This window comes from Neoarius graeffei, chromosome 27 (assembly GCF_027579695.1).
Source record: "Neoarius graeffei isolate fNeoGra1 chromosome 27, fNeoGra1.pri, whole genome shotgun sequence".
NCBI lineage: Eukaryota > Metazoa > Chordata > Actinopteri > Siluriformes > Ariidae > Neoarius > Neoarius graeffei.
The window spans coordinates 15,060,061-15,072,972 of record NC_083595.1 but is presented as its reverse complement, the minus strand read 5'-3'; the positions used below and the strand labels follow the sequence as shown (position 1 = coordinate 15,072,972).

General features: G+C 40.6%; 1 protein-coding gene across 4 annotated transcripts in view; it reads left to right on the top strand.

Moving 5' to 3' along the window:
• The window catches only part of cdkl5 (cyclin dependent kinase like 5), a 145,973-nt gene that overhangs the window by 25,374 nt on the left and 107,687 nt on the right, over positions 1-12,912 (top strand). For all 4 annotated transcript variants that reach the window (XM_060911112.1, XM_060911110.1, XM_060911111.1 and 1 more), the window contains one exon: positions 1,232-1,266. Coding sequence is in view for 3 of the 4 variants with exons in the window: in XM_060911110.1 (XP_060767093.1) it covers positions 1,232-1,266 (35 nt within the window). In the remaining variant the exon portion in view is untranslated. The remainder of the gene's footprint in view (positions 1-1,231; positions 1,267-12,912) is intronic.

Here is a 12,912-nt window from a genome sequence, read left to right as displayed (position 1 = left end):
ACTTGACCATCAACTTATTACTTAAATTTGCGCACAGATTTCCTGAAGTGACTTTTGAATATTACTGCATGGGCTAAATTTATCTCTTGAGCAGGAATGATGTAGATAAATCTTTATGCTGAACACCACATCTCGGTGTCAGGTTTCAGTATCAACTGTTAAACCCCAACTCCACCATGAAATCGGTTTATGTTGATTTTTTTGTGAAGCACGTATTGATTTTGAGGCTGATTTGATGCTGTATTTTTCTTATTCTTGTGAAACATTGTTGGGGTTTGTCTGCTATGCTGACATCACAGGAAGACATTGTTAGCTCAGGTATAATGGTGATAAATAGGTGAGGAAATTTTCAGCACGGAATAATGATCAGGTTTTGCTGTAAGCTCTTTCAAGTATAAAAAGCAAGAGCTTATTTTTTCACTAACGTTTTCATTGCGCAGGAGATGTTGGTGCAAACATTGGACGCAGTGTTCCAGAAGGCGTTGCAGCTGTAACGGAGACTCAGCTCGGCTAGTTAGCGAGTTGGACAAGCAAAAGAACTAAAGCGCCACTGCATCGCTCTGTGTAGGAAGTAAATCCTACTGGCTATCAGCACATATTTAACTAGCAAGTGAAAATAGTCTACAATGTTGCTGAAAGGAGCAACAGTTTAAGCAAAGAAAAAAACTCAGATTTTTATTCAACACGAAGATAATAAAGATGATACATTTTCATATGCAAATTGCTCACGGTGGATTTGTCTTATAACAGCAAGCTGTGCTGAACTTTTGCACAACCTGAGAGCGCTACACAAAATGCAACACTTCATCAACAACAGTTGTCCTGAGTGATATGTTGTAGTCAGAGGAGATGTGTTACCATGTTAAGCACAAAAAGATGTATAAGAAACAACATCCCCAAGCTCACTGTAAAATATGGAGGTGCATCAATGATTGTGAAGATCGATAACATCATGAAATCCATGAAAGCACTAAGATATTTTATGTCAAAACCTGCTTGCCTCTGCCAGGAGGTTATGACGTGGCCATAGATGGAGATGTTTTTTTCATTCAGAGATTAAACCTAAAATTAAGTTCCATGCATTCAGTCATGGTCTTCATCATGGGGACATGTAAAATCTTTTCCACAGTCCTGTAGAGTGTCATTCCACAAGTGACCAAGGTGTATTACATCCAGATGTCAGCCAGCTGTTTAATTCTAATTACTTATTTTCTCCCTCTCTTGTTTACAGGAGCCTATGGGGTGGTTCTAAAATGCAGGCACAAGGTAAGACATATTTTTGTATTTAAGCAACCAAATGCAGTTTATTGTGAGAAGGAAAGACTTACTGACCACCAAATGGCTGAGGTTGAAAGCAATATTCCAGGGTTTTTGGTCTGCGAGTTTATTGTCCATTGTGTATTCCCATTGTTGCAAGTGTATTCAGGTTTATCTTGGGACGGACAGCTGTAATATTCAAAATGAATTTCCTTCGCCCTGAAAGAATGCCATATGCTAATGTCATTCTGTAGATCCATCACACTGCTCTGGAGAGGTATTTTGCATGATGCAGGTAGATGAGAATTCCTGTAAATTCAGGGACTACTAGATCTTGTTCAATTTACACGATTAACCCGTTAAAATCCCCAGAGCTGTCAATGGACCCAGATAAGCAATTCCTTTTGTTTTCATCACTTGACTGTAGTTGGTGAATAATTCATAACTGTAACTGAATACCATGCTTCAAGATAAATAACAGAATAACAGGGGTTAAAGTGGTGCAAATCAGATTCCATACCTGATTTTTTGTAACCTGAGCATCCAGAGAGATCCTTTCAAATTAGGTTGGAGCCTGTGTGGTCCTAGATCAGATTCATATCTGTGTTGAAGGCTTGTGCTGCTAGATCAAGCCTATGTGCTTGGCACTCGGTAGAGTGTATACCTCCAGCAAGCCACATATTATCAACATCAAAGTCAGATCACTTGAACCTAGGATAATACTAAAGCTGGACACCAAACTTCATCCAAACCCGTTCACTATTTTTTTGAGTTATGTTGAAAACAGACAAAAAAAAATCCTGGATCTGCATGCAAATCTGGATTTGCATCAAAATCTAATCCTTGGCCCATGACCCACCTTTCGTCCAAATTTCATCAAAATCCATTCACTGCTTTTTGAGTTACTTTGGGAATAGGCAAACAAACAAACAAACAAACAAACAAAAAAAGGAGGAGAAAACATAACCTTCTCCAGCAAAGTTGGTGGAGTTAAAAAAGGGAACAGGGAACTGCTTTGCTGGTTGCACCAGTTGTGAAAATTCAGCTCGATGGTGGGCCAGTCAGATATTCTCTTTTGTTTGGTTTATTTCTTAACAGAAACTCAGTCCAAGTCCAGTTGAATCCTGGTTCAGTTTGTTACTGGTGGTAATTGCTTGTATAACCATGTCAACATTGGGTTTTTTAGGTCTTTTTAGCTATAGTAGCCAGTTCAAGCCTATAGGTTTGCGATCATCCAACGAGAGGAATAATGCATGGCTGCTGTTTAGCAGTCTCTGTGAAATTTGACACGTGACACAGAAAAAGGTTTTCTTAGATCTAACCTAAGGTCTCTAAAGTTTAACTAATAAGTGTGTCTATTAAAGCGCCCCAGAGTTGACAGTTGTGTAGTTGACAATTGTGAAACCAATATATTATAGTCTTAGCCTGTAACATTTCCCCCCCCCAAAAAAAAATCCTACGCTTTTTTTGCTTTCTCAGCTAATACAACACTCTGACCAAATGTGAATAAAATCCGCTTGACAGAAAAGCCTGACAGGACTTGAAAGACATACTTTTACTTCATAGGTGAATTATGAGCCTTGATCTTCGTTATGGTGGTGGTGTGTTTCATTGCTAAAATAACTGGTGCACTGTTTTTGTACTGTTGCTTGACACACATCAGGATAAAATAGCTAGCTAAAGCTACTCCTAAATTCTCTTCAAAATCACATGACATAATCGCCTGATTTTGAATCACTGGCAAGGTAGCTTCATTGTGGTGCTGGGTTGAGCTGTTCAGCATCTAATATTGTAGCATCGCTATTCTTGCATAGAGCACATGCAAAATTGCATACTGGTGAACGCACATTATTTTAATACTTAATATCTTTCTTCTGTTAGATTAAGTATTAATTGTTAGCATAGGAAGAAATGTACTGTTTGATTGCAATCAATATTTTTGATGAAGCCTGGTGGGATTTGTTAGCCCTGCTGGTTTTTCCCTCATCTAGCCAGTTCTGTGTTTCTCCTATATACCATCCACTCCATTGGGGATCTCAGAGAGAGCACTGGGTTGTGAAAGTTGTTCAGTTAGCTTTTTCATCACTGTGTCCAATGAAGATATTGAATACTCCTGGTCTTATACACACTGGGACTTCATTAGTCCCCTTCTCAAAAATACAACTGAACATTAAATGCAGATTCACATCAATCCAGGATAATGTACTACATTGGAAAAACTACCCAAGTTTCAATTGACATTTATATGCCTTATGAGAAAGTTTGTGTTTGGGAGGAAAATAAGCTAAAGCACTTGAGGTGAGGAAATTTCAAGTGGGTTAAACTGTTCATCTGCTGCCTTACAAGTAAACTCAACTTGAAGATAACCTTTGTTTCAAGTCAAGAAGTTATACAAGTTTTTTTAACTAATGATCATTTGTTGTTTCAACTTGATAATCTGGGTGAAAACAACTTGTTACATTATCCATTCAAGAAAACTCACATTGTCTTATCAAATAAACATACAATTCCTCACTATTTTAAGTCTCATTTTCAAGTTCAGATAACTTCAACTATGTCCATATCAATTGTCAAGTTAAATTAAGAGCACTAATATTTTTACATTGTTTCTACTTGATAATCTACTTACGTCTCAGACCGTGAGTTGGCCTAGTGATTAGCGTGTCCGCCTCCCGACCTGGAGATCGCGAGTTCTACTCGCAGTCGGGTGATTCCAAAGACCATCATAAAAATGGTACCTACTACCATCTGGCAAGGCACACTGCAATACAGATGCAAGTGGGGAAGTCAAACTCTCACGGTTACCAGAGGACTAGCCCCCCACTGTAACCCTAGCTGTATAGGCGAGAGGCTGAGGGCTATTGAAACAGAGATTGGCGCCACACCCATACGCCTTAAAGAGTTGGTTAGTACTGGGACAGGAGACTGCCTGGGAAGACCACATTCTGGTGTGAGAGGGACTTTGACTTGCGTCTCATCTTGACAAATAATGGCAAGTTTGTCAGCTTCCTTAAACTTCACATTGAATCACTTCCGAATCATGACAAATTCTGTATATTTCATTGGCATCACCTCTCCTCCTCCCCTTTTCCCTTTTTCAACTTATAACTTACAATCATGAGTTAAATGAACATTGAAAACACAGATAAAACTCACAAGTAGTCAAGACACTGGATTGCTTTCAGTTTTTTACAGTGTATGGTTGGCTGGAAAATGTATCAACTAGTCTAAAAAGTGGAAGGGATATATAACATTATCTGACTTTAAATCCTTGGGAAGGCACAAATCAGTCAGAGTCATTGCCTCTGAAGTAGCATAGTCTGTTTGTACCCTTCACATAATATCTGTATGTCTAGCATTTTGGATGTGAGCTGTGTTTTTCTCTGTTTGCATCAAACATGATTTAAGTCTAAATCTTAATTTTGCTTGACATGCCGAGTTTAATGGGAACTAACTGTGCGTTTTACAACTATTAATTGTATGATAGTTTGCCCTGGAATGTATTTTGACCAGTTTTGTATGTTCCAAATTCTTGGGTGTTTCTGATTTGGAAAAGGTTGTCTGATATTAAAACAAGCTAAACTAGGAAAGATTTCCAACACCGGCCAGACTTCATCTTGGTTGATGCCTGCAGGTGTGTGATTCAAGAACTAGTTGCAGCATGAGCTACAAAAAGCCAATATTTACCTTACCCACAATGGAGTAAGCAGAGCAAGGTATTGTAATCAGTGCGGTTTGTTTGTGTGTCTGTCTGTTAACAATCTAGCGTCTAGATGGTTGCACCGATTGACTTCAAATTTTCAGGGTAGGTGGGCAATGGTCCATAGATTACCTGATTAAATTTTGGGGGTAATCGGGTCAAGGTGAAGGGCAAGGCAAGGCAAGTTTATTTATATAGCACATTTCATACACAGTGGCAGTTCAATGTGCTTTACAGAAGTAAAAGCAAAACAGTAAGCAATAGAAAATAAAATTACATAAAATAAATGGGGAAGAAAAATAATAAGAATTAAACAATAGTAGAAATAAAATAATAAAATGAAACAAAAGTTCAATTTAAAAAAAAAAAGGTCACCGGAAAGGCCGGGCGAGATTTGTTTTGCCTGGCAACACTTGTTCAGATGTAACTAACTTGCTTGGTTTGCTTGTCTCCACTCTTGGGCTCTAATTTTAATATCAAATAGATGTAACATAACTTAATTCATTAAAGATAATTTCCACATGTTTGTATGATTATGAAAAAAGGGGTCAATGTGTAAGGTCTACAGTTGATCTTCTACAAATGTTGTTTGATTTCACCCCTTCTAACCACCAGAGGCAGTGTGAAACACTTGGATGTCACCCTGAGCTCATGCCCATGCTTGGCAAGATCTACAAGGTTATTTAGTGACATATGATGCAGTATTTGCAATAAGTACCACTGTCATAAGGCAGTCTTTCCCTCCCTGCTTTTTGCCTGTGCTACATGACTACATGACCGCAAGTTGGCCTAGTGATTAGTATGTCCCCCTCTCAACCAGGAGATCGCAAGTTCTACTCATGGTCGGGTCATACCAAACCCCATCATAAAAATGGTATCTACTGCCATCTGGTGAGGCATGTTGCAATACAGATGTGAGTAGGGAGCCAAACTTTCATGGTTACCAGAACACTGTAACCCTCACTGTGTATATAGGCGAGAGACCAAGGGATGTAGAAATGGAGATTGGTGCCGCCCAATGCACCTTAAGGGCCTGGTTAGTAGTGTACTAGGGTGAGAGACTACCTGGGAAGACCAGGTCCTGTCACAGGAGGGACTTTGACATAACTACCTGATACACAGTATGGAACTCTCTACTTCGGATCTTGTTGGCACAGTCAGCGCTACAGGAATCTTGCCCTGTAAAGCTGGGGATAGGTTCCTTTTATTGTATTTACCTTGGTGAATAGGATTTTTTTACATGTTTTGAGCATTATAGAATGCAGCAACTGAGTTGGCTTTGTTTGTCTTGCCTTTAGCTAGCAACTCGCCTCGTATGCATGCTTTATCTTTCAATTGGTACCTGTTGTGGGATCTGCTACCTATGCCACAGCTTTTAATAATGGCTCATGACACCAGTGTCTGGGTAGGCTGTGGGACACCTAAGTCAGGATATTGGGCAACTGTCTACTATCCTGGTTTATTCGTGTTGCCAGAATCCACTCTGTGTGATTTGTGCAAATCAACCTTGGGGAATTCATTTACATTACCTTTATGGCATTTGGCAGATTTATCCATTTATCTCCTGTATTCTAGTGGAATGTACAGTCAGAACACATCAGCTAGCTGGAATTGTTGTGGTCCTTTTGGCCTTGAAGTTCTTCTTGCTGGGGCGGCACAGTGGTGTAGTGGTTAGCACTGTTGCCTCACAGCAAGAAGGTTCTGGGTTTGAGCCCAGTGGCCAACGGGGCCTTTCTGTGTGGAGTTTGCATGTTCTCCCCATGTCTGTGTGGGTTTCCTCCGGGTGCTCTGGCTTCCCCCACAGTCCAGAGACATGCAGATTAGGTTAACTGGTGGCTTTAAATTGACCGTGAATATGATGGTGAATTGTTGTTTTTCTCTATGTGTCAGCCCTGCAATTATCTGGCGACTTGTCCAGGGTGTACCCTGCCTCTTGTCCATAGTCAGTTGGGACAGGCTCCAGCTTGCCTGCGACCCTGCACAGGATAAGCGGTTAAGGATAATGGATGGATGGATGGATGGATGGATGGATGGATGGATGGATGGATGGAGTTCTTCTTGCTGGTTCTCTCAGACAATGGTGTGATGATCAGCTATATTAATCATTGGGGCAGCAGAAGGTCCAGAAACAGACTCTGTCTGGCACAGAATCTCCTGAGGGGGCCCATGTATGACTGGACTCATTGAGAGCAACTCATCTGGGCTGTACAGTGGTGCAACAGACACACTGTTGAGAAGGCATGTAAATGCACTAATGGGAAGCCATGGCCTAATGATTAGAAAGGCAGCTTTGGAACCAAAAGGTCATTGGTTTGATTCCCTGGACCAGCAGGAATGGCTGAAGTGCCCTTGAACACACAGGCTTTTAAAGGTAGGGTGGGCAATGTTGGAGAAACCAACTAGATTTTGAAAGTATCCAACTGAAAAATCCCACCCCTCCCATCAGGCCACCCTCCAAAGCCACGCCTCCAAAACACATGAACACACACTGCCTGATTATTGCTGGAGGACAGGTCCATGGAGGACAGAGAGCGTTGGGGAGAGGAACATAGTGCATTGTTATCATATTCAACTACCTCATGCCTCAGTCACATGTAAGAAAACACCTAACATTATCACAACTTCACAACTTCAACTCCTCAGTTGTCACCATCATTGAAAAGTCATACCAATGTACACTCTGGTTTGACCTCTTGTTTTATCCAACCTCTTTTTCATTGTAGACTTTTCTACTTCAGTCTTTCTTTTCTTGCTTTGAATAGCAGTGCAAGCTGTTGTAGGTATAACATTAGGTGTAAATAGAAAGGTTGGCTGGCCTTTCCTTGACATTCTTGTGCAACTAGCTCTCTAGATTTAGGAATATGTCTGCCTATCCTTGTGGAAAACTCAGGTATTTTCAGGGCATTTGATTTATTCATTGCTGTCAGGATGTAAAGAGAATTTCAAGAAACATTATAAAAATGCTTCTCAAATAAATTGTAGACAATAGCTTTAATGCACAGGCTGAGTGGTAATTGTTGATTTTTATTTTTCTCAAGGGACTTTTAAGCAATAAGTGCCCATCTAACCAAAAGGTGTACGACAGCACAGTGGATGGCATCTGTCTATGGCCTCTTACTCCCTTTCACTTCCCTCTCACCCTGGGAATTATGTTTGCTGGAATAAGCTTATGTGGCATGCTTAGAGTGACATACAGCTCTGAGAGGAACACATACTCCTCATAAGCCTGATTTAATGGTGTGCCTTTTCGGGTGGGGTATCATTTGAATTTTATTGATTTCAAGTCTGTTCTTATCAATTCCCCGTTTTCAGGAGGAAAAAATGTAAAAAAAAAAAAGAGAGAGAGAGAGAGAGAGAGAGAGAGATCAAGTGTTTAAATAACAAAACATAACTTTTGACCAGGCTTGTAGTGCTTGAGTCCAGGATTCGGACTCGAGTCCGACTTGTGCCCTAATTTTAAGGACTTGTGACTTGACTTGGACTTGAGCACTGATGACTCGGACTTGGACTCGTGTATTAACTGCATTCGGACTCTTAAATTGGAGATGAGGATTCTGATTTTTTCTTTATTTTTTTGTACCATGCCATAATAATTTGCCATAAGATACAGTATTTATATCTACATTAATTTTTATACTAATTTTGTGCAAGAGAATGCACATTCACCTGTTCATATGTCATGTTCAGGAACAAGCTAACGTTAATGGCACTAAAATGCCTGGAGAGAACCCCCCAGGACTGTCCGCTTTGCTTATACAGACTTCTCGTGCAGTGGGAAAAAATGCACTGCTATGTGTTCCATATGTAGAAGAACTATCGAGGAGACGACGGGGACAGCCTCGAACTTCAATCGTCATTTGGCAAGACTCCACCCAGAGAAGTAAGTGACATGCTATGTTCATTGCTCTGTTGATAACGGGGCTTGCTTGCTGACCAATGAACTACTGTAGCTAGTGTTAACCCTCTTTCATGTTATTTGCCCTGTTGATAGTGGGACTTGTGTTGGACTCGACTCGGATCAGTAGTGGACTCAGCTCGGACTTGATTCAAAATTTTCTTTAATGACTTGGACTTGAACACTGGAGACTTGAGGCTGGACTCAGACTCAAGGTTTAGTGAGTGCGTTTACATGCACATAGAGAAAATCGAATTTCTGCCGTTGCTCGACTGAAATCGAAGTTCTAAATGGCATGGAAACACCTTACCTAGGCTGAAATTGAACCGAACTTGATTTCTCGTAATCGAGCTACACGACCTAGATTATGCGATTTTTGCCGAGCTACTTAGTGCATGTATACCCTATCGAGCTACGTAGTCAAGCTACTTACTTCAGCACTGCCCCTTCCGGAAGTGACGAGTGACGAGACCACAAGCGGGAAACACAACAGCCTCGGTCGGGAAAAAAAAAAAAACAGCCTCGGTCGGCATGACACTTCACCTTAGCCGCCACTTTATTAGGAACACTTGTGTCTAGGCATGTACGCAGTGCCGTATTAAGCCAATGCGGAGCCCCTGGGCACTATACTTCAAGTGCCCCCCCACCACCACCACCACCACCCTGCGCGCACGCGTTCAGTAACCTCCTGCACACACTCACAAACCTTGCCCTTTGCTGTCAAAAATAGTAGCATATACATAAACAATAGTACACATAAACAAGGTCATTCTTCCTCATTGAAAATTTATTAAGTAGGCTACATCAGCCCATCAAATTCACTGAAAACAACCAACGATATGCATGTAGGCATATTGAAATGTTTTATTCAAAAATGAGCAGCATATATTTGTATGTCTCAATAAAAACCTTCAAAGCATCCATACTCTATTCTATCCATATTAAAATGTCTCAATTCAAAATGTGTATCAATTCAAACAGCATCAGTAATTTAAACAGCATCCATCTATATACAATACAGCATATTCAAATGTGTCAATTCAAAATGTGTATCAATTAAAATAGCATCGATCTAGGCAACATATTCAAATGTCTCAATTCGAAATATAAATTCAAATAACATCCTGTACGGCATATTTAGATGTACAATGTACATATGTGTATCAATTCAAAGAGTATCTGTTCTGTATGAACCTAGACATGTTCTCCCCATAGCGCAGGATCAGTTGAAATAGAGAAGTGTTCTACTGGCGTCGGCTGCGCTGGGTTGACATCCATAACACCCTCGTCTTCTTTCTCGTCACCATGGTGTGAACTGATCTCTACCTGGCTTAAAGTGGCTTCGCACATATCCTCCTCCCCGGCTTCAGCGCTGGTAGTGACAGCAGTTGTCGATGTTTTTATAAAAAAACGATCTAACACTGGAACATTTTTAATTGCAGCTACACGCCTGGAGTCTTTCTCTTTTTTTAATTTTCTCTTCGCACAACCACTCAGTTGATGTCTGTCCATTTTTCATTTCTACCGCGGTTTTAAAAAAATTGATACATTTCACCGTAGGTGGACTGGCTCAACTGACAGGTCGAGGAAAGCGGGGTTAATGGTCACATAGGCCACTCTTGCTCAGAATTATGATTATTGTTGTTGTTCTTATGAAATTAGTGCTCATAATGAATTATATATGACTATTTAACAATGTCAAGTGTATAACCATTTTAAGTGTACAAACATTCACAAAAAATATTTTTAAAGTTTCTGCCATGTGGTGCCCCCCCCCCACTGGCTGTGAGTGGTTAGTGCCCCTGGGCACTGTGCTGCAGGCCCATATAGTTGCATGTACGCACCCATTTCCAATTAGTTGGTAAGTTATTAGCATGTTAGCAGGCTAACAGTTAATATGTTCACCATTACAGATCAACTTCAACTTAGTGGCCATTTTATTAGGAACACTTCTGTTCGTACATACAAACACACTTCTTGTGAACACGGAACTGATAACTTTGTTTATACTCTTGAATAGCTCTTCTTCATGACGACAACCGGAAGTGTACCAACACGATGGGGCGTGTAGCGCCACCTGTGGCTCGGGTGCACAATGTACCTCAAACAATAGCTCGATTTCCTTGTGTGCATGTAGGATTGGATTTCTCTGGCACCCCTGCTGGGACCCTTAACTCGATTACCGACAGTAGCTCGATTTGGATGTGCATGTAAACGTACTGAGTGATTCGACTACGACACTGCTTTTGACCTTTGACCATGTTCCATCTTTCATACTGTTGTAACCTTAGCCATGCATGCTAGCTCGTATCCAAACAAATGGACATGCTGTTGCATTGATGTATGACGTAGTCAAGTAGACAGCTCCTGGCAGATAGCTACATACGTCCTTCAGATATGTAGCCTTTGTTTGCAATGGTAAAGTGTTGTCGCAGAACCGATAAGCAGAACAGAAATTCTTTTTTTTTTTTTTTACTTGTACCCGGTACTTGGCATTTTGGATCCTGTTCTAATTTGGAACCAGGTTTCTGTTCCCAAACCTAGTGCCATTACAGGATGGCAGTGCTGATGCTGCCAGGATGTTACCATGAATTTTCTCTCGATTGTCCCTACTATTGGTGTGAATGTGGGCAACATCTCTGAGCACCTTTCTGGACAGTTAGGAGGTGTTGCTATATGTTGTATAGGTGTTTCTCACAGCTCCCAGCAGTTAGGAAGGGTGAAATAGAAGGTTAGTTAGATATGTAACTGGGGTTCGTTGTTATTAGGAATCTGTGCGAACTCCGTGAGAAGCTTCTGGGAAATGATTGCTGTATGATGGGAGTAGAGTATTTATTGAAAACTTTGCATCATAGGTCACATGCATAATGTAGTATCCATGTGTTTCACACTGCCTCTGGCAGTTATCTGGGGATGATAGGACCACAGATACATATGCACTAGTAAGCAAGTTACTGATGGATCATTTGACACCAATGGTCTGTTGGTCTCTATGTTTTGTTCTAATCATTCATGTTGGCTTCCAGGAAAGCATAGAATACAGTGATTTGTAACTCCAATCCTTAGGAAAGTCCACCTTTTGGAGACTTACTAAGAGATAGCATGTTTGTGTATTTTGTATTGGCTCCGGGGTGATGGTATAGTGGGTAGCGTTGCTGCCTCACAGCTCCAAGGTCCTTGGTTCAGTCTTGTGTTTTGGTTTTTGTAGAGTTTCTGTGCTAGTTCTTCACCAGTGAGGAAGTGCTGAAGCATTGCCAAATTTTCCACTGCTATGTATACTAACAAAGAACATGATTTGTAGGAGGCTTGTGCAAAAGCGTGTTGTTGCAATGCTGCAAAACTGGCCTGCAAGTTCTCACAATTCTTGGTTGGTGTGTTACATGAGTCACTATCTGCCATGTGTCATCCCAGCTCAGTTAGTATTTTCTAAATGGTCTTTCATTCATTTCTCATTGGAATTGCAAAAGTGCTTCCCAGAATTACTGCTTATAGTGTTCAGGAAAAAAAAAATCATGCATGTTGAATGGTCTAAGATGTTTTTTCATTCGAGACAAAAACCCTTGATTTCAAGCAATATGTACTACTGGTTTCTTAATTTCTACAAAAGGAAAGTGTTCTTTCTTGGATTAAATTTATAGACGCATTTAATATTTATGGCCTTGTTGAAACAGAGTAGATTTAGGCCTGGTCTTAAACGTTTTCAGAATATGAGTTATTCAGAATCTGAATGAATAACCCTTCCATTAGAACTCCACTGTGTCATGACCTAATGTGCTTCACAGGCTTTTCTGAAGCAGGCTATATAATTCTGTAGAAGCCAGAGTGTTGCCTGGGGTTCTGTGTAAAATGAGCTGTGTGCGATATGAAAAGCCTTGGTGGTCAGGAGCTGTTATTTTATTATTAATTTTAATTGTTTTTACAGAATCAAAGAATGTTGGGTGAGGGAGTATGTGTGTGTGTGTGTGTGTGTGTGCATTACCATTAAGTAGGTCACCTTGAGTGGGAATGCTGGCTGTGCTGAAACATGTTGCGATGGCGAAGCTCAAGAAAATAATACTGA